The 23,838-nt window shown below is 45.5% G+C and overlaps 2 protein-coding genes across 2 annotated transcripts; both read right to left on the bottom strand.

The window, feature by feature from the left end:
• Nucleotides 1–1,072: 1,072 nt before the first annotated feature.
• On the bottom strand, nt 1,073–6,197 carry LOC149307824 (arylacetamide deacetylase-like 3). Its single transcript, XM_089536945.1, has 4 exons — nt 6,021–6,197; nt 3,882–4,098; nt 3,548–3,611; nt 1,073–1,847 (listed from the first exon to the last, which is right to left on the bottom strand). The coding sequence occupies exons 1-4, from the start codon at nt 6,195–6,197 to the stop codon at nt 1,073–1,075; spliced, it is 1,233 nt and encodes a 410-aa protein (XP_089393071.1).
• Nucleotides 6,198–11,029: 4,832 nt separating this feature from the next.
• LOC149307823 (arylacetamide deacetylase-like 4) lies at nt 11,030–23,589 on the bottom strand. The gene is made up of 4 exons (XM_089534483.1): nt 23,412–23,589; nt 16,741–16,957; nt 14,218–14,281; nt 11,030–12,196 (listed from the first exon to the last, which is right to left on the bottom strand). The coding sequence occupies exons 1-4, from the start codon at nt 23,463–23,465 to the stop codon at nt 11,422–11,424; spliced, it is 1,110 nt and encodes a 369-aa protein (XP_089390609.1). The 5' UTR covers nt 23,466–23,589; the 3' UTR covers nt 11,030–11,421.
• Nucleotides 23,590–23,838: the final 249 nt, after the last annotated feature.

Genomic DNA, 23,838 nt, shown 5'->3' with positions numbered 1-23,838 from the left:
GGGCGAATATGAACTTCATGTGCATAATTCAGTTCCTGACCCGAGGTAAAAGGTAGTCCAAATGGCCCCGATGTCTCTGACTTTTCAGGACCTGGGTGCTCCTCACTTGGCAACCCGACTCGCAAACGGTGAGATGTCCTGAACGAATTTGCCGTCCCACGGGATGCTCAGGATTGTTTGGGTATTGATCAGTGGTTGTTTGTAAGCCATGTAAAATAGGACAAGTGTTCATTTCTCTGCATACCTCAGATGACATCCTGGGTGTTTGCAAACACCCAGGATGTTATCTATAGCATCTATAGCATCTAAATAGCAAACAACCTACACACATGCTTCAGAAATAAGTCAGCAATCTTGCAAGTTTTTGGGGGAGGTGGGGTTTTTTGGAGGGCTATGTGGCCATGTTCTAGAAGAGTTTATCCCTGACATTTCGCCGGCATCTGTGCCGGATATTGCCCTGTTTCTATACAAACTGAAGCAATCCGTTCAAGGAACACTAAAATACTTCATTTGTTTAGTAAAGCTTCAGGTCATACAGTCAAGGTCTTTACAAGATCTCTATGTTAGAATAAATAGCTCAAAAATATGGTGGGAAGCAACCAGGAAAAAAAACAAACCTCAACACCAATAAGATGTTTGGAATATTGGAGCTGGCATCCTTTTAGGCAGCTGCAAAGTCAAAAAGTAGGTTTACAACCACTACTTAATAATCCACACTGCAGAAATAATCTGGCTTGACTCCACTTTAACTGCCGTAGGGGAAAAACGGATAGTCCTAGCAATAGAAATGCAGATTACTCTTTTAAAAGTATGCGCAGTATACACTGTTGATGGTTTTAAGAGATTCACAGCTTGAGGAGGAAGCATCTCACAAATAGTTTTTGGTGGGGTTTTCGGGGGGCTTTGAGGCTGTGTCCGTGAAGAATTTATTCCGAACCTTTCGCTTGCGTTCTGTGAAGTTGCGAGCCACAGACGCAGCAGGCGAAGTGTCAGGAATAAACTCCTCCGCCGGTACGCGAAAAACCCACAAAAAGCTATGGACACCGGCCGTGAAAGCCTCCGACTTCACATCTCACAAACGTTTGACAAAATCTGCAATGCGACTCAGTATCTCTATCCCGGTGGGGAATGTGAAAAAACCCAAGTCGATAAAGTTTATCACGCCGTGAAACCCGTTTTCGGCGTGGAACCAGCTGACTTTCACGCCGTTGTCCTCCAGGCGTTTCTTGTACAGCAGACTATCGTCCCGGAGTATATCATACTCACAAGTCACAACTAAAGTCTCTGGGAGCTGTCGGATGACAGACTCCTCAGCAAAAAGGGAAGAAAAAGAGACATCAAGGATCTCGGATAACTGCTCGTATATTTCAGGTTTATAAGGAGCCAGCGGGATCCGCCGGTAGCCTCGGCACTTAAATTGCTCCGGGAGGTTATCCGCACTCACCCACTTCCCATATTTCCGGCGCATTTCATCCGGCACATGAGATCCTTTCACTACGTCATGCATCAAAGAGGTATCCTTTCCAAAATATTGCATGCCATAATAGGTGAGATTGTCCCGGTACAAGAACGGCATCGTGGTGTTCTGCTGATAAGAAGGCAGGTTGAAGTCCATAGCTTGGACGCCCGCATAGATCAGTACTTGAGCCCGCAGCTTGGGAAGGTCCGGTCTCCCCGTCAGTTTTTGGGCAATCACCGTAGCAAAATTCCCCCCGGCACTGTCCCCGCCGATGATGATCTGGGAGGGATCCACCCCATAGGCCTCGGCGTTTCTCATGAAGTGCACAGTCGCCGTGTGGCAGTCGTTGCATTGCGTGGGATACGGGAATTCGGGAGAGAGACGATACCTGGAAAGCCGTAAGACACAAGGGGAGAATGAACTTGCTAGAAGCTTTTGCAAGCAATGGATAGCTATGGTAGCAGGCATTTGACCAGGGCAGACAAGGCCTGCAATATTGCATTGCCTGAAATTGGCGTTCCAAACGTTCTTAAAATGGATACCCTCCCCATACCATCTTAACTAAAGACAAAAAGAATGAAATGCAGATATCTGACTATCCTCTCCAATTGTATAGTTTTTTGTGGGGTTTTCGGGCTATGAGGCCGTGTTCTAGAAACCGTTTTTCCTGATGTTTCTCCATCCCCATCTATTGGGGATGCTTTGATTGGATTTCCTGCATGGCAGGGGGTTGGACTGGATGGCCCTTGCGGTCTCTTCCAGTTCTATGATTCTATGATTCTATGACTTTATTCCCAACATTTTGCTTGCATTTGCTGAAGATGCCAGACACAGCTGCTGGCGAAACGTCAGGAAAAACATGGCCTCGTCACCTGAAAAACCCACAAAAAAACTGTGGATGCCAGTCATGAAAGCCTTTGACTTCACAATCTCTTCGGTTTGGTTTGTAACACCTTGCCAGGGGAGCTTCGGAAGCTTGCAACAAGTATATTGTGCGTTTCGGTCGGCCAATAAAGGTATCACTGCTTGGTGGGGTTTTATCTGCATTTCTTAAAATTTAATATGCATCTCTTTAAGATATTTTTGAACTCCCAGATTCATACAGAACCATACCATTACATTTCATTTATTACGGCAAATAGCCAACATAATCATCATCATCATCATCATCATCATCATCATCATCATCACAAATATTACAATATATAGAGAGACCTTGTAGCACCTTTGGCACTAAATGAAAGATCTCTCTACATATTGATCCTACAGATGAATGCAGCTATATCTTTGAATTCTACAAATATTACAAGACGGTCGACTGGGTCTAATATATACATTTTAAAACCACTCCAGCCATCATAAAAGGAAGTCACGGGAGATCGAATAACCAAATATTTAACCACAAGGCCAGCTATATTAGCTCTTCCAGAGTTGCCAGGCTCCAAAAGCAGCCCTGTGTGTTGTGTGTGTTGTGTACATTCAAGTTGTTACTGACTTATGGTGACCCTAAGGCAAAACTGTCATCGGGTTTCTTGCCAGGGTTTGTTCAGAGGGATTCGCCATTGTCTTCCTCTGAGGCTGAGAGCATGGAACTTGTTCATGACCCAACATTTGTATCCAGCAAATATTTGCATGCAACAGAAACTAGCTGTGCAAAGCATAATTGGTTTCATAAAATTGTCTTAAAAGCATGTGCAGTTTGCCCCGCTGAACTGAGACATTGGAGTGCTCTATACAGTGCACCTGCGTCATACGCGGGCATGTTATACGCGGCCTTCAGCATATCTTGAAAGCCGCACAGGAGCGCGCAGGGCGCAAGGGGTGGCGCATGTGTGCTGTGGCACCGCCACATGCACAAGCATGCGCGGTATTTGGCTTACGCGGGAGGTCAGGAACAGATCCCCCACATAAGCCAAGGGTGGACTGTATGCTTTTCTGACCCAGAGTGCGTAAAACGCTTTGGTTTTGGGCCGTCATGTTTCCAGGCAAGCAAATCTGTTCACAAATGCAGCAAGCACTTGTTGCAAAAATAAAAATACATAACAACCAAAAAGCCACATTTCAAACAAATCAGCTGAGTCTACTCACCCAACAGATACAACCACGGAACCACTCTCCTTGGCAATTCTGCTGCAAATGTTTTGATAGGAGGCTAATAAAAAAGATGAAGACTTTAGTCATTTACCATTTATCATCCTCATATGACACACTTCATTCAGCAATAGATAAAACCAGGGACATCTCTGGGACCAGAATATTTGGGAGCAGTATAGAGTACTCTGGCCATTGTAGACAAGGCCTTAGAAAACTGAAGTATGTTGTTGCAATCTCTTTTAGAGCCCAACGCATTGTCTCCTCAAAGGCGAGCGCCACTCACGGTTCTCCATGGAGCTCACTTTGGACCCCAGCCTTACGCACTTACAGATGCTTCCAGCAAGTCCAGATCCTCCGTGGAAGAAAACGAATCCTTTCCGTCGGACGGGATTTGGCATTTTATGTTGGTAAAGCCTGACGGGAACCCCATCGAAATCCAGGTCTTTGGTGTAGAGGCTGGGGTGCACCTTTAGCTGCCTGAGATCCGTCATGAGGCGGATAAAGACCATCTGCCTGCAGATGCCCAGCCATTCGAAAATCTTCCCCTGTTTGGAGAAAGAGAAACAGGTCTCATGAAAAGGGATGCCTCTTTTGAGGGCACATGGCAGGGCAGGAGGGGGGATCAGTATAATTTTGCCAACCCCATAGTGAAAGTTTTGGAGAACAAAAGAACTAAGGTCAATATCACACTGTACTGTTACAGTGCTATTATTCCACTTTTCCTGCTATGGCTGCTTCCTAAGGAATTCTGGGGTTTGTATGTAGCATAGGCCCGGGACAGAAAGACCAAAAGCGGTGTCCTGCTGCCGATACTAGGGTTCCGGAGTGCACAGCATCCGCACGCTCCAGAACCCTAGCACATGACGACGATGGTGTCATCATGGCGGCATCCCGTCCACATGGGTGCCACCATGATGATGTAAGCGACGCACACTGTACAGATGTCACTGCATGTCACTTACGTCAGGAGTGCACCAATGGCAGTGTCAGAAAAAGAACCCAACTTGTCCGGGATCTTTTGGGGGCGGAGGGATGCCACGCAGTTTGGCTGCTGTGGTGTCCCTCCAGGGAAAACTGGATGCCTCCAGCCTGCCCCAACAGGGAGGTATGTACTAGGCCTTAGTGAGACCTAAGAGCCCTCTGGCTGAGAATTCTCCTTCAACTGGAAATCCCAAGATTCCACAGTTAAAGTGGGATAATTGCGCTATAACAGTGCAATGTAATGTATCTCCGATCCAGGATTAGGTACCAGAAATACTGGAGAGATGCCATCTGTGACCCACCATTGACGAAGTCCAACTACAGGCATCGTTCCAACAGTTCCTTCAAGTCCCCTTCAGCTAGTCTATCTGAATTTCCAACTGGAGCAATCAATTGTTTGAATGGCATGCTCCAAGCATGGCCGATGGTCAATGCGTCATGCTTAATGTCTTCTTCAGGTCAACCCTCTGCGACATCGTCCTCTGTTGATCTCCGGTTTTGGCTGTGAATTTTCCAAGCTCCTGCCCTACTCACATTAGCTGTGATGTTCTAGATCTTTGTTTGCATTGGACATAAGAGTAAATAGGTCAACTTGTTCTTTTGTCTACATGCTTTAGAGGAACGACTGGGCGTTTGCAAGTGCTGAGGATGTTATCAGTAGGATGTAGAGAAAATAACCTCCAGCCTACACACATGATTCAGAAATAAGTGTATAATCTTGACAAAGATTGCTATAGCATTTTAACCATCCAGCTTTTAGTGGCAATGGCAAATGTCCTCTGGACCAGTGGTTCCCAACCTGTGGGTCGGGACCCCTTTGGGGGTCGAATGACCCTTTCATGGGGGTTGCCTAAGGCCATTGGAAAACATCTATTTAATTACAGTTATGAAGTAGCAATGATAATAATTTCATGGGTTTGGGTTACCACAACATGACAAACTGTATTAAAGGGTCGCGGCATTAGGAAGGTTGGGAACCACTGCTCTGGACAAATCTTGCCAAGAAAGCCCACGGTATTGTCACTGTAAGTTGGAACAATTTGCCATAGTGAATTGCATTGATGCACAACAGAACATGGCACACAATGTCCTGGTACATAATGGGGCCCCCGTTGTGCAATGTGTCCCAGTGAGGGGACACATACCCTGTTGTACATCAGGAAACATTGTGCATTGAGCTCTTTGTGCAAGGACCACATTGCTGGCTTTGTTTGTACTATCAACTAGGTCTCCGTCCCTTTCTTGAGAATATAAGCATTGTGAAACATCACAATTTCACTTTTACATTAATGTAAGTCACTTAACCATTACATAAATACCTAAGACGAGGCTAGCCAGTGTCCACAGCTCTCAGGACACTGTTGACCGGGGCGTGCAAAACCAGTATCCTCACCACAAACCAGTCAAGAGAACTTGAAATGCTGATTTTTCAAAATCCATCCAGCACACCCCACTCCCCAGTTTTCAATGATGATCACCAACTTACCGTAGTGAACATTATAATGAAGTTCCAGTGGAGCGCTCGAAGTTTCCATGGATGGTCAAAACCTGGGTCTATCCTAGTCTTGAAGAAATCGTAACCAATTGCCCAGGTGAGTAGCAGGAGATAACTAACTACTGTAATTCCTCCTGCCCAAAGTAAGATGACAAAAAGGAGTTCCATAACCTCTTTGGGAAGGCAAAGACTGGATATACTGGCAACACTGTTTACTGGTTGAGTCCGCAGAGATATCTACCTGGCTTTCTGTAGGCTGTTCTTCTCGAGATTGCCTATTGATTAGAAATCCACCAGTTATTACACACCCTGGAATATGACAATGAATAAACTGGGAGAGGCCTCCTTCATCCAAGGAGTTGTGTAATACGTGATGTTGCTCCCATTAAGAACAATGGTCCAAGTTGGTTGTAGAGCTTTAAAAAAGGATGGTCTTGTAAACAGTGGAGAGGACAGCGAAATGGTGACAGCTGGTGGCTTCCACTTCAACAGGAGAGTGACTCTGCTCCCGGTTTTAGTCCAAAATTTAACAATAATGTTTGGTAAGGCCAAAGGAAAATGGTGGATCCCCCATTACTGGTGGATTCAATCAAGGAAACCATGGGGCAGTGATGGTGAACCTATGGTACGTGTGCCAGAGGTGGCACTCAGAGCCTTCTCTATGGGCACGCATGTTGTTGCCCCAGCATAGAGTTTGCAAAAGTACATGACTAGAAAGTCAGAGGGACGTGGCACTGTGCAATAATTAAGCGGGCTTTGTGTTGCAGTTTGGGCACTTGGTCTGCAAAAGGTTCACCATCACTGCCATGGGGTTTATCGCACAGGCCTGTCGCATTACAAAAGGGAGTGTTATGGGAAAGGGAAGTGGCATAGAACGCAGTTTACCGCATAGGAGAACGCTGTTGCCGCCGCTACCACTACCGGAAGTTCCCATCACGTTCCAGATGTGTTCCAGAGGAGGCGATTTTCAGGAACGCTTCTATACAGTTCCTGACAAGTGCCTCCTGGGGAATGCATCCGGAACGCAATGTTCTCCTGTGCGGTAAACGGCGTTCTATGCCGCCCTTTGTTCCCATCATGCCCCCTTTTGTAATGCAATGGGCCCGTTCCAGGGCCTTCGCGATAAACTCCCATGACTCTGAGACTTGAGCAGGGATGTTAATGATAGGGTAATTTGGAGGTCTCTCATTCATAGGGTTGCCGTAAATAGAAATCAGTGTGACTACAATGAACAAAAACAAATGAGGAGAGTGAAAGAAAAGAAGCATACTGCTCTGTATTGTAATAGCAATGCAATACAATTTATTGCGTTCGGTAGTTTAACAAGAAGCAAAATGGCATGCTTCAAATAGTGCATACATTTTTAAAACGTCATTAAGAAAGAGATATTTTTCACATTGATTGCACAAACAAGAGTATAAATATGAGATGTGAACACTGAATCACACACTGTCACAACCACACTATGGCTAAAAATCCCTTGCTGTACATCATTAGCAACGGAGCTTATCGCACAGCCCCTTGGGAGGCTCCCGGTGCGGAAGGAAAGGGGGCGGGATGGGAACAGAATGAGGGCTATCACCCATTTTATCACATGCCGGAATGCCAATGCTGCCACCGGATGTTCATATTCCGTTCCCGATCCATCCCAGAGGAGACGATTTTCAGGTACGCTACTGAACAGTTCCTAAAAATTGCCTCCTCTGGGACGGATAGGGAATGGAATGGGAATGTCCGGCGGTGGCGGCGGTGGCATTTCCGGCATGCGATAAAATGAGTGATAGCCCCCATTCTGTTCCCATCCTGCCCCCTTTCATTCTGCGCCGGGAGCGTCCCAAGGGACTGTGTGATAAACTCCATTGTTATCACTATTATAATCACCAAGTCGAACTACTGGATTACATAGGGATTTTGGGGGGATGTAGACCATCTCCATTTGTAGCAGGTGGTCCAGAGAACTTCTCTAAATAAGAAACTCCATTGGCAGGCAAACATCTCAAAGCTACTGGAGGCCAGTGGGACTTTAAGCAAATCGACTAGACCAAAGGATGGCAACTCCTGGCATAATCTGATGCATGGAAGTGCTCCATCTGACCCACAGAAAGTCCTTGAGAAGTGTCGGCTTCTTATTCAGCTCCATCCCCTCCCCAAGCTGTGTAACCCAGTGCAGGTAGATTCCCACCTGCCCTACTGCCTTCCCCACCTGGAAGGCCTAGAGGTATGCAACGGCTGATCAGATATGACCGGGGTTCCTCACCCTGGAAAGGCCTGGGGCATTGGGACGGGTGGAAGGAATCACAGGTGCTACCTTCCATCAGATATGTTCTTCAGGGATGTTCTCTTCCCACCTATTATCCTCCCCAAAGATTGGTGGCAGGGGAAGCCAACCTGAACCAAGTGCCTAAAGCAGGACCACGTTTTCCCCAACCAGAATGCCATGGCCTTTCTCGTCTTTCAGATTATCCAAGGTTTACTATGTTCTAACCCCCCAAACCAAGGATCATTCAACAGCCATCTGTAACCAATTGGGGTCCATGGGGTTGTTCTCCCTTAGCATGACTTGGAGGTCATACCTGATACTTCCCAAATGTATAGAACTGTAGAATCATAGAGTTGGCAAGACACTCCAAGGGCTATCCAGTTCAACCCCATTCTGGCATTCATAGAATCATAGAATCGTTGAGTTGGAAGAGGCCACAAGGGCCATCCAGTCCAAACCCCTGCCATGCAGGAAATCTAAATCAAAGCATCCCCATTGACAGATGGCCATCCAGCCTCTGCTTAAAGACCTCCAAGGAAGGAGACTCCACTACACTCAGAGGGAGTTTGTTCCTCTGTCGAACAGCCCTTACTCTCAGGAGGTTCCTCCTAATGTTGAGCTGGAATCTCTTTTCTTGTAGCTTGCATCCATTGCTCCATATCCTGTTCTCTGCAGCAGCAGAAAACAAGCTTGCTCCCTCCTCAGTATGGCATCCCTTCAAATATTTAAACAGGGCTCTCATATCACCTTTTAACCTTCTCTTCTCCAGGCCAAACATCCCCAGCTCCCTGAGTCCTTCCTCATAGGGCTTCATGGTTTCCAGACCCTTCACCATTTTAGTTGCCCTCCTTTGGACACATGGCTCCAGTTTCTCAATGTCCTTTTTCAATTGTGTTGCCCAGAACTAGACACAAAGCAAAATAGAGTTGTACTATTACTTCCCTTATCTACACACTATACTTTTATTTATGCAACCTGAAATTGCATTGGCCTTTTTAGCTGCCGCATCGCACTGTTGACTCATGTTCAACCTGTGTTCCATGTGGTCAGGAGGATACAGTCAAAGCACTCCCGACAGATGGTCATCTAACCCAACTTGTTTTCCCTACAAATAAAATGTCACTCTCTGTGCAAACCCCCCCCCCTAAAAACAAAAACAAACCATGTGTTTTTTTCTCATAATGAATCCCAAACGTTGAATCATCCTCATAATTATGTGGGTTTTAAGGATTTCTTGCAACGTGGAGAAAAACGATCGAACAATGGACCATTCATTAAATGGATGCCCTGAGAGGCCTTGCCATTCAATAACAGAACAATACAGAGATTAACATGGAAATCACTTCTCCCAACCCAGGGTCACGCTGTGTGTGTGTGTGTGTGTATACACCCCACTCACTTCCATGCCAGCATTCTCTGATGATGGCGAAACGTCAGGAAAAAACCTCTTCTAGAACATGGCCACATAGCCTGAAAAAACCCACAAAACACTAACAATCGAATCATTCCTTCTTGTTTATGAAAACGCAACTCACAAATACAGTGCACCCACGTCATACATGGATTTGAGCATACGCTCAAACCTGCATATAGCTGCTGGGAGTACGCAGGGTGCAAGGGGTGGCACATCCCATGGGAATGATGCATGAGTCCAATGCATTCCAAAGGGGCTTGAGCATGTGCGGAATTTGACTAATGTGGGGGGGGGGGGGTCTGGAATGGATCCCCCACGTAAGCCGAGGGCATGCTGTATTATTCCAAAAACCTACCTAGGAATAGCACTACCTTCCAAACGTCTGCACACTGCACCACATTGGTTTTCTGGGAGCACACCAGTTTTCCAAGCTCTGTATCAAATTGCTTGGGTTGTTTCGAGATACATGTGTATGTGCCTTCAAGTCCCCTGTTGACTTATGGCAACCCATGATTTTTTTTTGTACAGGGTTCTCTTAGACCAGAGATACTCAGAGGTGGTTTTGCTAGTCCCTTCCTCTGAAACAGAGCCTACAGCACCTGATATTCATTGGTGGTCTCCTATCCAAGTATTAAACAGGGCTAACCCTGATTAGCTTCTCAGATCAGGTGGGATCTGGTGCCTTTAGGTTATTTTGGCCCACTGCGTTTAGACATAGTTACATATCTATATAAAGTTTAGATATAGTTATCTATGGCGCGGGACAGCATCCAGACCATGGGACTTCTTCGCAGACCAAAAAGAACCTGCAAAAAGTGGGTTGTTCTTGTGGCGCCATTATGATGCCGCAGTGTGCCAATGGTGCACTCGCAACATCGCAATGGTGCCGCACCGTGCAGACACAAGGCATCTGTCATGTAATGATGGCGGCACCCATCTGTACAGGGCACCGCCATTTTGATGTTCTTGACCCGTGTGAGGGGCAAGGGGCGTCTAGAAGCGCTGACCTTCGCATGTGACGAGGGCGCCCTATCGCGCCCGTCTATATAACTATATCTGACAGGCTGGTTAACCAAAACCTTTGCCCAATCAAATACCCAGTTATGAGCATTAAAAATGCATGGCTCTCATGTTCCTGAATTATATAGATCTAACATCTAGGATCCAGTGTGGCCTAGTGGTTTGAGTGTTGGACTACAACTCCAGAGACCAAGGTTGGATTCCCAAGTTGGCCATGACACCCATTGGGTGACCTTGGGCAAGTCACACGCTCTCAGCCTCAGGGGAAGGCAAACGCGAAACTTGCCAAGAAAACCCTATGATAAGGTCACCTTAGGCTCACCATCAGTCGAAAATGACTTGAAAGCACATAAGAACAACCAAACATCAAGGAGCAGTTACTTTGAGGAGATGGAGTGTAGCTTTACACTCCTAGAGTTAGGTCATAGATGTGCAATGCAGCTAGTGAATTACAATGCTGTTCAACCAAATCTTCCTCATACAATACTCCGTGCTCGATACATAATGTTCAGTGCACATGTGAAATAGCACCAAGACCCACAACTCCACTTCTGCAAGTCCTGAACTGGTTACAAACGTTGTGCACTGGCCAGAAATGCTCAACTGTAGGGGAGCTTCCAAGTATATAAGACGGCAAGGGGAGTCTATCCATTCTGTTGGCGGAGCAAATTCTTGTGACAAATGTTAGCCAAAAACATTCACAAGTGTTTAATAAACTCTGCCACACGATCCAGGATTTCGACCCCATCGGGGAATGATAAAAAGCCCGTGTCAAAGAAGTTTAGGATGCCATGAAACCCGTTTTCGGCATGGAACCAGCTGACCTTCACTCCATTGTCCTCCAGACGTTTCTTGTAGAGCAGGCCGTCATCCCGAAACACATCATACTCACAAGTTACAATGAAAGCCTCTGGGAGCTGTTGGAAGACAGCGTCTTCAGCCAAAATGGAAGAAAATGAGACTTCGAGAAACTCATATAATTGCTTGTAGACTTCCGGCTTATAAGGAGCTGGCGGGATCCGTCGGTAGCCTCGGGCCTTAAAGCGCTCCGGGATGTTATCCGGACTCATCCACTTCCCGTATTTCAGCCTCATTTCATCCGGCACGTGAGACCCTTTCAGCAGCTCCTCCGACAAAGAAGTGTCCTTCCTAAAACAGCGCATACCATAGAAAGAAACAGTGTCCCGGTACAAGAGCGGCATCGTGGCATTCTGCTGATAGGAAGGCAAATTGAGGTCCATAGCCTGGAACCCCGCATAGATCAGTACTTGAGCCCGCAGCTTGCAAAGGTCTGATCTCCCTGCCAATTTTTGGGTGGTCACGGTGACATAATTCCCCCCGGCACTGTCCCCTCCGATGACGATCTGGGACGGATCCACCCCATAGGCCTCGGCATTTCGCATGAAGTGCACAGTCGCCGTGTGGCAGTCGTTGCATTGTGTGGGGGACAGGTACTCAGGAGCGAGACGATACCTGGAGAGCCGTAACACACAAGTGAAAATGTGAATTACCTGGAATCTCTTTCAAACTTAATGTAAGTCCCGATGAAGCATTTGAGCAAAGACTTGGTTTCAAAGTGGGGAGTGGGCAACCCTTGATCTTCTTTTGGCCTTCATATTTTTAAAGATAATAGTCTGAAGCAGTGGTTCCCAGACTTTGGTCCTTCAGGAGATTTGGACTTCAGCTCCCAGAATTCCTGACTGTTGGCCAAGTTGGTTGGAGCTTCTGGGAGTTGAAGACCCAAACACCTGGAGGACCAAAGTTTGGGAACCACTGGTCTGAAAGGGGTGTTCTGAAGCAGTGATTCCCAAACTTTGACCCTCCAGTTGTTTTCGACTTCAACTCCCAGAAGCCCCAGGCAACCTGGCCAATAGTCAAGGATTCTGGGAGCTGAAGTCCCTAACATCTGGAGGACCGAAATTTGGGAACCACTCTTCTAAAGCATGTTGGGATGAAGGCTCCGCATAACCATGGGTGACTAAAACCAGTGTAGAAACAATGCAGTTTGACATCACTTGAAGTAGCTCCATTCTATGGAATCCTGGGATTTCCAGTTTTAAACAGCTATAGCCTTCTCTATCAAAGTGTGTCGGTGCCTCACCAAATCCCAGGATTCATTAGGACAGAGCCATGGCAGTTAAAGTGGTGTCAAAGTGCATTATTTCGACAACGTAGATGGACCCTGGGTTCAAGGGAGAGGATGTATGCTTCACATCCACTACAATTCCCTGTCCTTCTTGCCAGTTTCATTGCTTCCATGATATTAATATTGTAATTATTATCAATTCCTAATTGCAACTCTAATTATGATAAATTCCTGGATGGTTCTGCACCATTCATTTTTAAACCCCTTGTATATTTTAATAGCAATTCTACAGTCGCCCCTCCGTAGCCCCAAATTATTTATCCACTGATTCACTATGGTGACTTGAAAATATTATTAACAAATACATACATTCCAAAATGCAAACCTTGGTTGTGCCATTTTATATAACGGATACCATTTCACCATGCCATTGAATATAATAGCACTTGAGCATCTATGGATTTTGGTGTCAATGGGGGGTCCTGAAACTGAATGCTACTGAACACCAAGAGCCCACTGTAGTAGTAACATAGTAGTAGTAAAATAAGAACATGTAGTAATAAAATAATAACATGTGGGTGTTAAGTAATTTAATATTTTAAATATGATTTCATAATATTGAGGAGCCAGCGTGGTGTTGTGGTTTGAGCACTGGACTATGACTCTGGAGAGCAGGGTTCGAATCCCAGCTCAGCCTTGTAAACCAGCCTTGGGCAAGTCCCACTCTCTCGGCCTCAGAAGATGGCAATGGCAAACCTCCTCTGGCCAAGAAAACCTTATGATAGGCTTGCAGTAGGGCCACCATAAGTCAGAAATGACTTACTGGCCTCATTCCCAGTATGTTATAAACTGGTTTGCTAACGGATTTGAAGTGGTTTAAATGACCCTTGTTGGCACTTGAGCCAAATCGCTGAAACGTTTTGGCAAGGGGGCACCCTGCACTAGACCCATTTAACGCATGTCTTTTTGGCGCTCATCTTTTCCGCCTCTTTTGCAATAAATCGATTCAGTGCAAGTGCGAATGGGACGCGGATCAGAATCGATTTCAATTTGCCCGCTGTCGAACCGATCCATCAATTCGGATCACAAAGTGATTTATTTGTAAGTGGGAATGAGGCTGAAGGCAACAAATATTAATGCTGTAATCATGGTTTTTGTGTGGTTGGCAGAAGCATCATGAGCCTTCTTTTAAAGTGAGAAAGGAAACATGTTCACAAACCGCTATCTTCCGCACATGATGTTCCAGCAGAGAAGCTGAGGAAAGAAAACACGGACAGTTTTTGCTTAGGAACCACATGCCAAGCAAATCGATCAAGAAATACAGCAAGAAACTGATGCAAATGTGCCATTCCTATGTGCATTTGTGTTTGTGTATTTCATGCAATGGAATTTATTTGGAGGCACTTACCCAACAGACACAACCACTGAGTCCGTATCCTTGGCAAGTTTCCTGCAAATGTCCTGGTACTGATCTATGGGAGAAAACAATAATTTGGTGGCAAGAAAGACCAAAATCAGTGACAAAGTAAAGCTCTTTGAAGGGCTGTCTTGAGTGGGTTTCATCCTACACAATTTTACAGTTATGGTTCCACTTTAACCACCGTGGCAACATCCTATGGGATCCCGGGATTTGCAGTTTAGTGAAGGATGTAACATAGTGGTTTGAGCACTGGACTACGACTCTGGAGACCAGGGTTCGATACAGCACTCAGCGATGGAAACCCATTAGGTGGCAAAGCACAAGTCACGCACTCTCAGCCTCAGGTAACCCCAAGACAGGGTTGCCGTAGGGTTGCCATAAGTCAGAAACAACTTGAAAGCATGCAACGGCAACCATTTGTCATTTTCAGCCAGAGACCCTCCCCAAACTACAAATCTGAGGATCCCCACGAATGGCAGTTTAAATGGAATTTTAGCACCACAGTTGTGGAAGTATAAAAAGGCCCAGTGAGAAAGATAAAAGTGCCTTTCAGTCTCAATAATCTGGGAACAACTGTCCCACCGGAAATAGCTTGTGGTGAGGCAATGTTCGAATAGCGCTGTGATGTCTTCTGGAAAAATCTGTCGGATGAGTGCCCCGATAATGGGCACCATGACACTCATCCGACAGATGTTTCCAGAAGACATCACAGCCCTGTTCGAACATTGCCTCACCACAAGCTATTTCCAGTGGGGCAATGGATTCTACGAACGAAGAGATGGGGTAGCAATGGGAAGCCCTCTAAGCCCGGTGATAGCAAACTTCTACATGGAACACTTTGAAAAATAAGCCCTGGAAACACTACTGAAAAAGCCCACAACTTGGTTCCGATACGTGGATGACACCTTCGCCATCTGGAGCCATGGAGAAGACCACCTGGCTGTGTTCCTGGACCATCTGGACAACATGCACCCCAACATCCAATTCACTATGGAAAAAGAAAAGGAAGGAACACTGCCATTCTTGGATGTCCTAGCCATCTGCAAACCGAACCAACGTTTGGCTCACACAGTATACAGAAAACCCACACATATGGAAGGATACCTGCACAAGAACTCCAACCATCACCCAGGACAAAAAAGGAGCACAGTCAAAACACTGGTAGACTGAGCAAAACGCATCTGCAAACCGCACTTCTTGGAAGATGAACTGAAGCACCTGGACCAGGCTCTACAGACCAATGGTTATTCCAGCTCAGACATCAGAAGGGCTGCCAGGAAAACCCAGAGGAATGAAGACAAGCAGCCATCCAAAGGAAAGGTATTTCTACCATACATCAAAGGAGTCACAGACAGAATAGGCAAAGTGGTGAGGAAGCACAACCTACAAATGGTTTACAAACCGACGAAGAAAATCCAGCAAATGCTTAGCTCAGCCAAGGACCAGAGAGGCCCTCTCACAGCCGCAGGAGTTTAGCGCATACCATGCGGCTGCGGACAAGTCTCCATAGGGACCACCAAACGCAGTGTGCAAATCAAGGAACATGAGAGACACTGCAGCCAGAAAAATCAGCAGCAGCAGAACATGATATAAATCATTCTGGGCATAAAATGCTATTTGAAAACACTGAAGTTCTGGACCATGCCAACCACTGCCATGCCAGGATGCACAGGGAAGCCATTGAAATCCTCAAACACCTGGACAATTTCAACAGTAACCAAGGTTAAAGTAACCAAGGTTTGGCTGCCAGTCCTGAAAAACAGCAAGAAGAAGACTCAACAAATGTAAATGGGAAATCTCCCAGAGTCAGGGGTTTCCCAGCAGACAATGAGCATGAAGCAAGCAGACGCTCATCCTCCTTTGCATATCCTCCCAGCCTTTAGCAACAAAAAAATATACATGCAAATCACTCCTGCCTTCCCAGGTTACACAATATATATACCCCACTCCTTTCCATGCCAGCATTTTCTGAAGATGCCAGCCACAGATGCTGGCGAAACGTCAGGAAGAAACTCTTCTAGAACATGGCTACAGAGCCCGAAAAGCCCACAAAAAACTATGGATGCCAGCCATGAAAGCCTTTGACTTCACTTTGTGATGACTGTTCAGATTTTTATTTCATTGTGAAGTTTAACCACCGTCAGAAACCTCCCTAAGCTTCAGCTGCTTGTCATGGACAACTTGGCGTTTGGGATGAAATTTGTCCCAACGCCTTCCTTTTTACCAAGGGAGTTGTTGTCTGTGACTGCGTCCACATTGCAAAACATAATGCAGCTGGACACTGCTTTAGTTGTCATGGCTCCATCCTATGGAATCCGGGGATTTGTTGTTTATTGTCACACAAGAACTCTCCAACAGAGAAGGCGAAATATTGCACAAAAGTACAAATCTCGTAATTGCATTGCATGGAGCTATGGCGTTTAAAGTGGCGTCAAAGTGCATTGCTCCTGCGGTGTAGATGCAGCCGCAGTCCCAAGGAAGTGCATCTAGACTACAGGTTTATTCTCTTACCAATGCTTCCAGCCATTCCAGCTCCTCCATGGATGAAAACCAGTCCTTTCCTACTGGTAGCAGATGGTGCTTTAGGCTGGTAAACCCGAACAGGAACCCCATCAAAGTACAGATCTTTGGCTGAGAGGCTGGGATGCATCTTTGGCTTCCTGAGATCCATAGCAAAACGGATTAAGTTGATCTGCTTGCAAAGGCCCAGCAGTTCCATGATCTTCCCCTGTTTGGAGGTGAAGGGATCAAATGAAAATGCAACACTCTTTGGAAATGGTATTCATCATTTTGCAGTAACACAGGGTGTGTTAGTCATGCTGGATAAAGGATTTGGGGAACTGCAGTCCAAAATTCTAACGTCCCCATGCGATTTACTGTAATTTTATAGGATGCAGACTGCATTGACTGCTGGAATGTCAGAAATGTGGCAATTACTCCTCCGCTGTCCCGCTTTTCCTGCTGCTTTTAAAAGTCCCAGTTTCTTTCTCTTCCTCCCACTTTTCCCCTTTGCTCTCAGCCTGCTTCAATTGCTGCAAATTGAGTTCAAAATTCAAAAGTACAGTGTGCCCTATTGTTACGCGGGGCCCCGTTCTGGACCCCCTCCCCACATAAAAAACCCGCATATGCTCAAGCCCCATTGAAAGTAATGGGGCTTGTGGATGGTGCGGCAGCGCGGTGCACGCCCCATTACTTTCAGTTGGACATGCCGCCCCTTGTGCCCCACGCACTCCTGTGCACTCCCATGCGGCTTTCTGCATATGCTGAAAGCTGCGCATGATTTCTGCAAAATTAATGCCGCAGGTGGGAGAAGAGAGGAATATTTGGGGGGACTTGCCCAAGATCACCCAATGGATTTTTTCAGGTCGAAGCAGTGATTTGAATCCTGGTCTCTCCGAATCCTAATCCCGCACTCAAACTACTACATCACACTGATTCCTAAAATACATAAATGCTTGGTATAATTCCACCAGCTACGTTTTTACTATGCTGAAGCAACATAGTACCTCCAGCGTGGTACAGCGGTTCAAGCATATGGACTGCAACTCTGGAGACCCTGAGTTCGATTCCCAGCTCGGCTGTGAAGGTCTGGGTGACTTTAGGCGAGTCACACTCTCTCAGCCTCATGGCAAACCTCCCCGGAAGAAATCTTGCCAAGGGAACCCCATGGCAGGTTTGCCTTAGGGTCGCCATAAGTCGGAAAGGATTTGAAGGCCACACAACAACAACAACAACAACAACAACAACAACAACAATGAATCCTATTGTGCGAGGAAAGGCAGGATATCAATCCTTGAATAAAATCAAATAAAAATAATATATGCGGGGTACAGACCGCCTAAAAAGGGCGGTTTGCTGGCGCCTTGTTCTGCTCCGCAAAGAAGCCACAGCGGACAAACTGCACGGCTCCCTCACAGAGCAAAAAGAACCAGCAAAAGCAGGTTCTTTTTGCGGTGCCATAATGCCGCAGTGCACCAATGGTGCACTCGCGATGTCACTATGGCACTGCGATGTGCGGATGCTAGGCATCTGTCATGTCAAAATGGCAGCACCTATCTGTATAGGGCACCGCTGTTTTGACACCCTCGTCATGTGCTAGGGGTGAGGCACGTATGGGTGGTGTGCCCTCGGCCAACCCTAGCACACAACGAGGGCACACTATGGGCCCGTCTGGATTGGGCCATAAACAACAACAAAGTACCTCGGCCGTGGTCTTGTGTGACTTCAAATGTTAGGGAGGGTCAAGCCTGATTGATACTTGGATGGAGACCACCCAGGAATACCATGTAGACTTAGGATACTACAGAGCTAGTACTGTCTATATGTACAGCTCTGTGTAAATCTACAGCAATATAAATAATAATAATAATAATAATAATAATAATAATAATAATAAGCCTGAAACACTGAAGATCCACCACGGCTGACAATCCGAATTGGCTACACAGGGCCAGATGGACTAATAGCAGATTATTAGGCAGGTTCAGGCAGGTCCCTGTGTGCCAAACAATTGTACCCAAGATGTGTCACCTGAATGGCAAGCTAAACCTGTTGAGCATCTACACAACAGATGGTTCCTTTGAAGGAGAACATTCGCCCCATTCAATAGCATGGACAGAGCCCACAAAAGTTGAACGACCATCTTCTCCCTGATGGACCTGCCCTTGTTTTGAGATCTTTTGGGGGAGGTCCTTCTCTCCATGCTCCCACCCTCAAAGGCACACTTTGTTGTTGTTTCTTCCTCTCAGTCCACTTGGCACCATCTTGTGTTCAGTCTTGCAAATGCAAGTTCAAACAGCTTTTCAACCCGTTCCACTTTTGGACAGTGCTGTGGTTCCTAAGCCATCAAATAAGTGGGAGATTTCCATAATGGAAGAAGCATCCCACAAATATTAAGCAAGGCAGTTCTGTGAACATGGAGCAACAGCTGGAAAGGGACTGTGTTGCCTAGGACTCCTGAAAGCTGGAAGTATTACGTTGGTGGCTTTGACTCATGGAGATTTGATTACTTGCGGATTTGGTCAATATGTCCTCTCTAGGAATTTCTAGATCCTCCAGCACAACTCTATGGCCAACCTTCTCCAGACATTGCTCTGGAAGACCTAGAGATCCTTAGAGAGAACATTTCTCTGAGCATCTCTGGGTCTCGCAGCACAGTCCTATGTATTCGATGCAGCAAATTCTATTCTTCTTTTCACAAGTCCGGAAGGGATATCTTTGACAATTTCCGAATGTACTAGGGCTGGGGACTACTTTCCCAGGTCACAAAGGTACGCCGGGGAACGGAAAATCTTTCTCCTGTCCCAAAGGTCCCCTGGTTCGGTACCGGTGTGGAAGGGACCACGGATTGGGATTTCTTTTGACAACTTCCAAATGTGCTAAGGCTGTGGATTGCGGGTCCCAAAAGTACCCTGGTGAGAAAGTTATTTTCACCTTTCCGGAAGGATCCTGGGTAGGGGATTTTTTCCACTGATCCAAAACGGACCACAATTGGGATATTTTTTTTAGGGTTTCTGGATGTACTAGGGCTGGGGATGACTTTCCCGGGTCCCTAAGGTAACACGGGAAGGACATTGTTTTCAGTTCCTCCGCTGGTCCCGGGGAAGGGGAAATTTTTCACTGGTCTGGAAGGGACCCTGGATTGGGATATTTATGACAGTTTCCGAATGCACTAGGGCTGGGGATTATGTCCCTGGGTCCCAAATATAAATCAGTGAGGAAATTATTTTCATCTGTCCCAAAGGTCCCCAGTTAGGGGATTTTTTTCACCGGTTCAGAAGGGTTCCCGGATTGGGATTACTTTTCCGCGTCCCAAACGTACCCAGGTGAGGAAATTATTTTCACCTGTCCCAAAGGGTAGGGGAATTTTTTCACCGGTCTGGAAGGATTCCCGGATTGAGATTTTTGACAGTTTCCGAATGTACTAGGGCTGGGGATTACTGTCCCGTGTCCCAAAGGTACCCCGGTGAGGACATTTTTTCACCGGTCCAGAAGGGTTCCTGGATTGGGATATTATTGATATTTTCTGAATGTACTAGTGCTGGGGATTACTTTCCCGCATGCCAAAGGTACCTCAGAGAGGACATTATTTTCACTGGTCCCAAATGTTCCCAGGTGGGGGATTATTTCACCGCTCCGGAAGGGTTCCCAGATTAAGATATTTTTGACAGTTTCCGAATCCATATATATATATATATATATATATGGCTTTGCTTCGCGAACGAAGATTCAGGAAGGACTCATCCTGCGCTTTGTACAAGTGCGTTGGTGACTAAAAAGGCCAATTCGGGATAAACAGTTCCGGTTGCAGAAAGCACAGCAGAAAGGCTCCTTGGGTGATGTTTCCAGGTTGCGGTTCTTTCTGCGTTGTCGTTTCTCTTCGAGGCTCGTTCGGCGTGAGCTTTCAAAGAAGGCTGCAACGTCATGGATAGTGCGTCTCCATGCCTCCCGATGCGAGGCCAGGGAGGACCATTGTTGGTGATCTATCTGGCCAAGCCTGAGATGTTGTTTCAGGGAGTCCTTGTATCTCTTCTTTGGGGCGCCCCTCTTACGCTCTTGACCCGTGGCGAGTTCACCGTAGAATACTATTTTGGGGAGGCGATGGTCCTTCATCCTAGAAACGTGTCCAACTATATATATATATAGTTGGATAATAAATGCTAATCCTTTGTTTTAGTAGAATTAGACTGATTTTTATAAGAACGGTTTGGTAAAAAAAGGGATATGTAGTTTTCAGATGGAGTTCTTCTAGTATAGGAAGTTACATAGAAGAAGATAGGCAGAAGGTGATTATATTTAGTTAAAGATATTGGTTATTACAGAAGATAGGTTTAGATGTGATAGATATAGGTAGGATATCATTGATTATTATTATTATTATTATTATATGTAGGGATATGTGTATTATATATACACACACACACAAATAATACACATATCCCTACATATAATAATAATAATTATTATTATTATTATTATTATTATTTTAATTGAGTGTTTTATGTTAAAATTATTATTATTATTATTATTTGATAAAAATAAAAATTAATAATAATAAAAATGTTTGCCAAATACTTCCAACTAACCTGAATTTTATGGTTATATACTCACTTCTTTCATTATCTTAGATTTTAAAACACACACACACACACATATATTATTCTTATTATTATTATTATTATTATTAACTTTTATTTATAAAGCGCTGTAAATTTACACAGCGCTGTACATGCAATCTTTTAGTTAGACGATTCCCTGCCCTCAGGCTTACAATCTAAAAAGACACGACACAAAAGGAGAAGGGAGTGATGGTGGGGAATGGTATCAGGTCCAGCAGTTCTTCTCCTCCTCCAAGGCCTGGACCAAGGCAGATGGACTGGAGGAAGGGCTTGGCTTCTTAATGGATGGTTAAAAGGAGGCTTCCTGGGTCAGAGAGGGGCTCGCCTCTGGGAACGCTTCTCTAAACCATATAGTCTTTAACTCAGTTTTGAAACAGGTTAGAGAAGTGATGAGGTGTGCATGTGGAGGAAGAAGGTTCCAGGAGTAAGGGGCAGCAAGCGAGAAGGGACGAATATGGGAGGGGGCAGTGGTAGTCCTACACTGTGACAGGAGACCTTGACTACAAGAGCGGAGGGTGCGAGTAGGAATGTAAGGAGAAAGAAGGTCAGATAAGTAAGGAAGGGCCAATCCATGGAGGGCTTTGAAAGTCACACACATACACACACACTCACATACACACACACACACACACATATACACACAAACACATATATATACACACACACATATATACACACACAAACATACATATATACACACACTCACACATATACACACACACAAACATACATATATATACATGCACTCACATATATATATACACACACACACACATATATATATATACACACACACATATACATGCACACTCACATATATATATATACACACAAACATATATATACACACACATATATATACACACACACTCACACATATATATATACACACACACACACAAACATACATATATATATATACACGCACACTCACATATATACACACACACACATATATATACACACACAAACACACACATATATATACACACAAACACACACATGCCAGTCCTAGATCCTGGCGAAACATCAGGAATAAACTCTTCTAGAACATGGCCACATAGCCCCCAAAAATCCACAGAAAACTATTATTACTTTATTATTATTATTACTATTAGTAGTAGTAGTAGTAGTAGTATGGCCCCCAATGTGCTCCTTGTCCCCCTACAGCCCCCTTCTCAGCACTGATTGGGAGGGCTTTGAGGGGTTCAGTAGGTGGTACCCCAATTTCCCCAAACCATGCAACCATCCTTGCCCTGATCCGTATCCTTCCTATTACCATTAGCCTCATCCCTGGCGACGGACCGAACAACAAAACCATCTGTTCGAACAATTCAGAGATATTTTCAAATGTTGTGCATGTTCCTACAAACTAACCGCACTCCTCCATTCCCTTCGGATCTTGCAACCCGCACATGATGGCCAGCTTACCAATGTGCATGTCATGATAAGCATCCAGTGAATGACTCGGAGCTTCCAGGGATGGTTGAATCCGGGGTCCATGTTGGTCCTGGAAAGATCATAATAAATGGCCCAGAGGAGCAGCGCAAGAAAGGCAAGGGTTGTCACTCTCCCGGCCCAAAGCAAGAGGAGATAAAGGTGCTCCATGGCCATGCTCCAAAGGGAATAATGAGAACCTATGGCTGTCCCAGCGTGCAGGGAGCACTTTCTGTACTAGTTGACTCAAGGAAGCCTCTGCTTAGTTTTCTCCAGGTTGTTATTTTAATTTCATTTGTTTTCCTTGGGACTGCCTACTCTTTGGGGAAATTGTTTCTGCGTGTTACACAAATCACCCGTGATTATTCATGGATTAGGAGAGGCTTCATTGATCCCAACACTTGTGCAATAGGTAAGGTTGCGAACTTCCACGTTCAATTATGTCAAAGGGATTGCCTACCTGTGTTGCTTACTCCAAATTCCCCATCGGGCTTGCGGCATCCTGTTTACGTGACGCATGGCCAAAACATTGGACCAGGCATGGGCCAAACGCACCATCAAATAATGGACTGTCTTCACGACATCAGCATCCAACTCGGCCTCTAAACCCAAATTTAACAATCTCACCTTTTGCTCTGTTCTCTCCGTCTCCTCCATGACAATGAGCGGCGGCCTTCCCATGTGGTCCTTATGCGCCACATGGCACCACCACCGATAGATAGATAGTTAATTCATTTTTTGTGGGTTTTTCGGGCCATGTGGCCATGTTCTAGAAGAGTTTATTCCTGACGTTTCACCGGCATCCGTGGCTTTGGCACCTTCAGAGAAAGATTCAAGGCAAAATGTCAGGAATAAACTCTTCTAGAACATGGCCACATGGCCCGAAAAACCCACAAAAATCTATGGATGCCAGTCATGAAAGCCTTCGACTTCACAGATTGTGCCATCAAAACACTCAAGCTTTCCCACAAATACGTTAAATGTTAACTTAACATAACTTAACATACAAATACGACTACACAATCAACATTAAAATAGAATTAATAAATAAAAC

The sequence above is a fragment of the Sceloporus occidentalis genome, unplaced genomic scaffold (assembly GCF_023333645.1).
Source record: "Sceloporus occidentalis isolate IW3139 unplaced genomic scaffold, rSceOcc1.0.p SCAF_8, whole genome shotgun sequence".
Classification (NCBI taxonomy): domain Eukaryota; kingdom Metazoa; phylum Chordata; class Lepidosauria; order Squamata; family Phrynosomatidae; genus Sceloporus; species Sceloporus occidentalis.
This window is presented reverse-complemented; position numbering and strand designations above follow the sequence as displayed.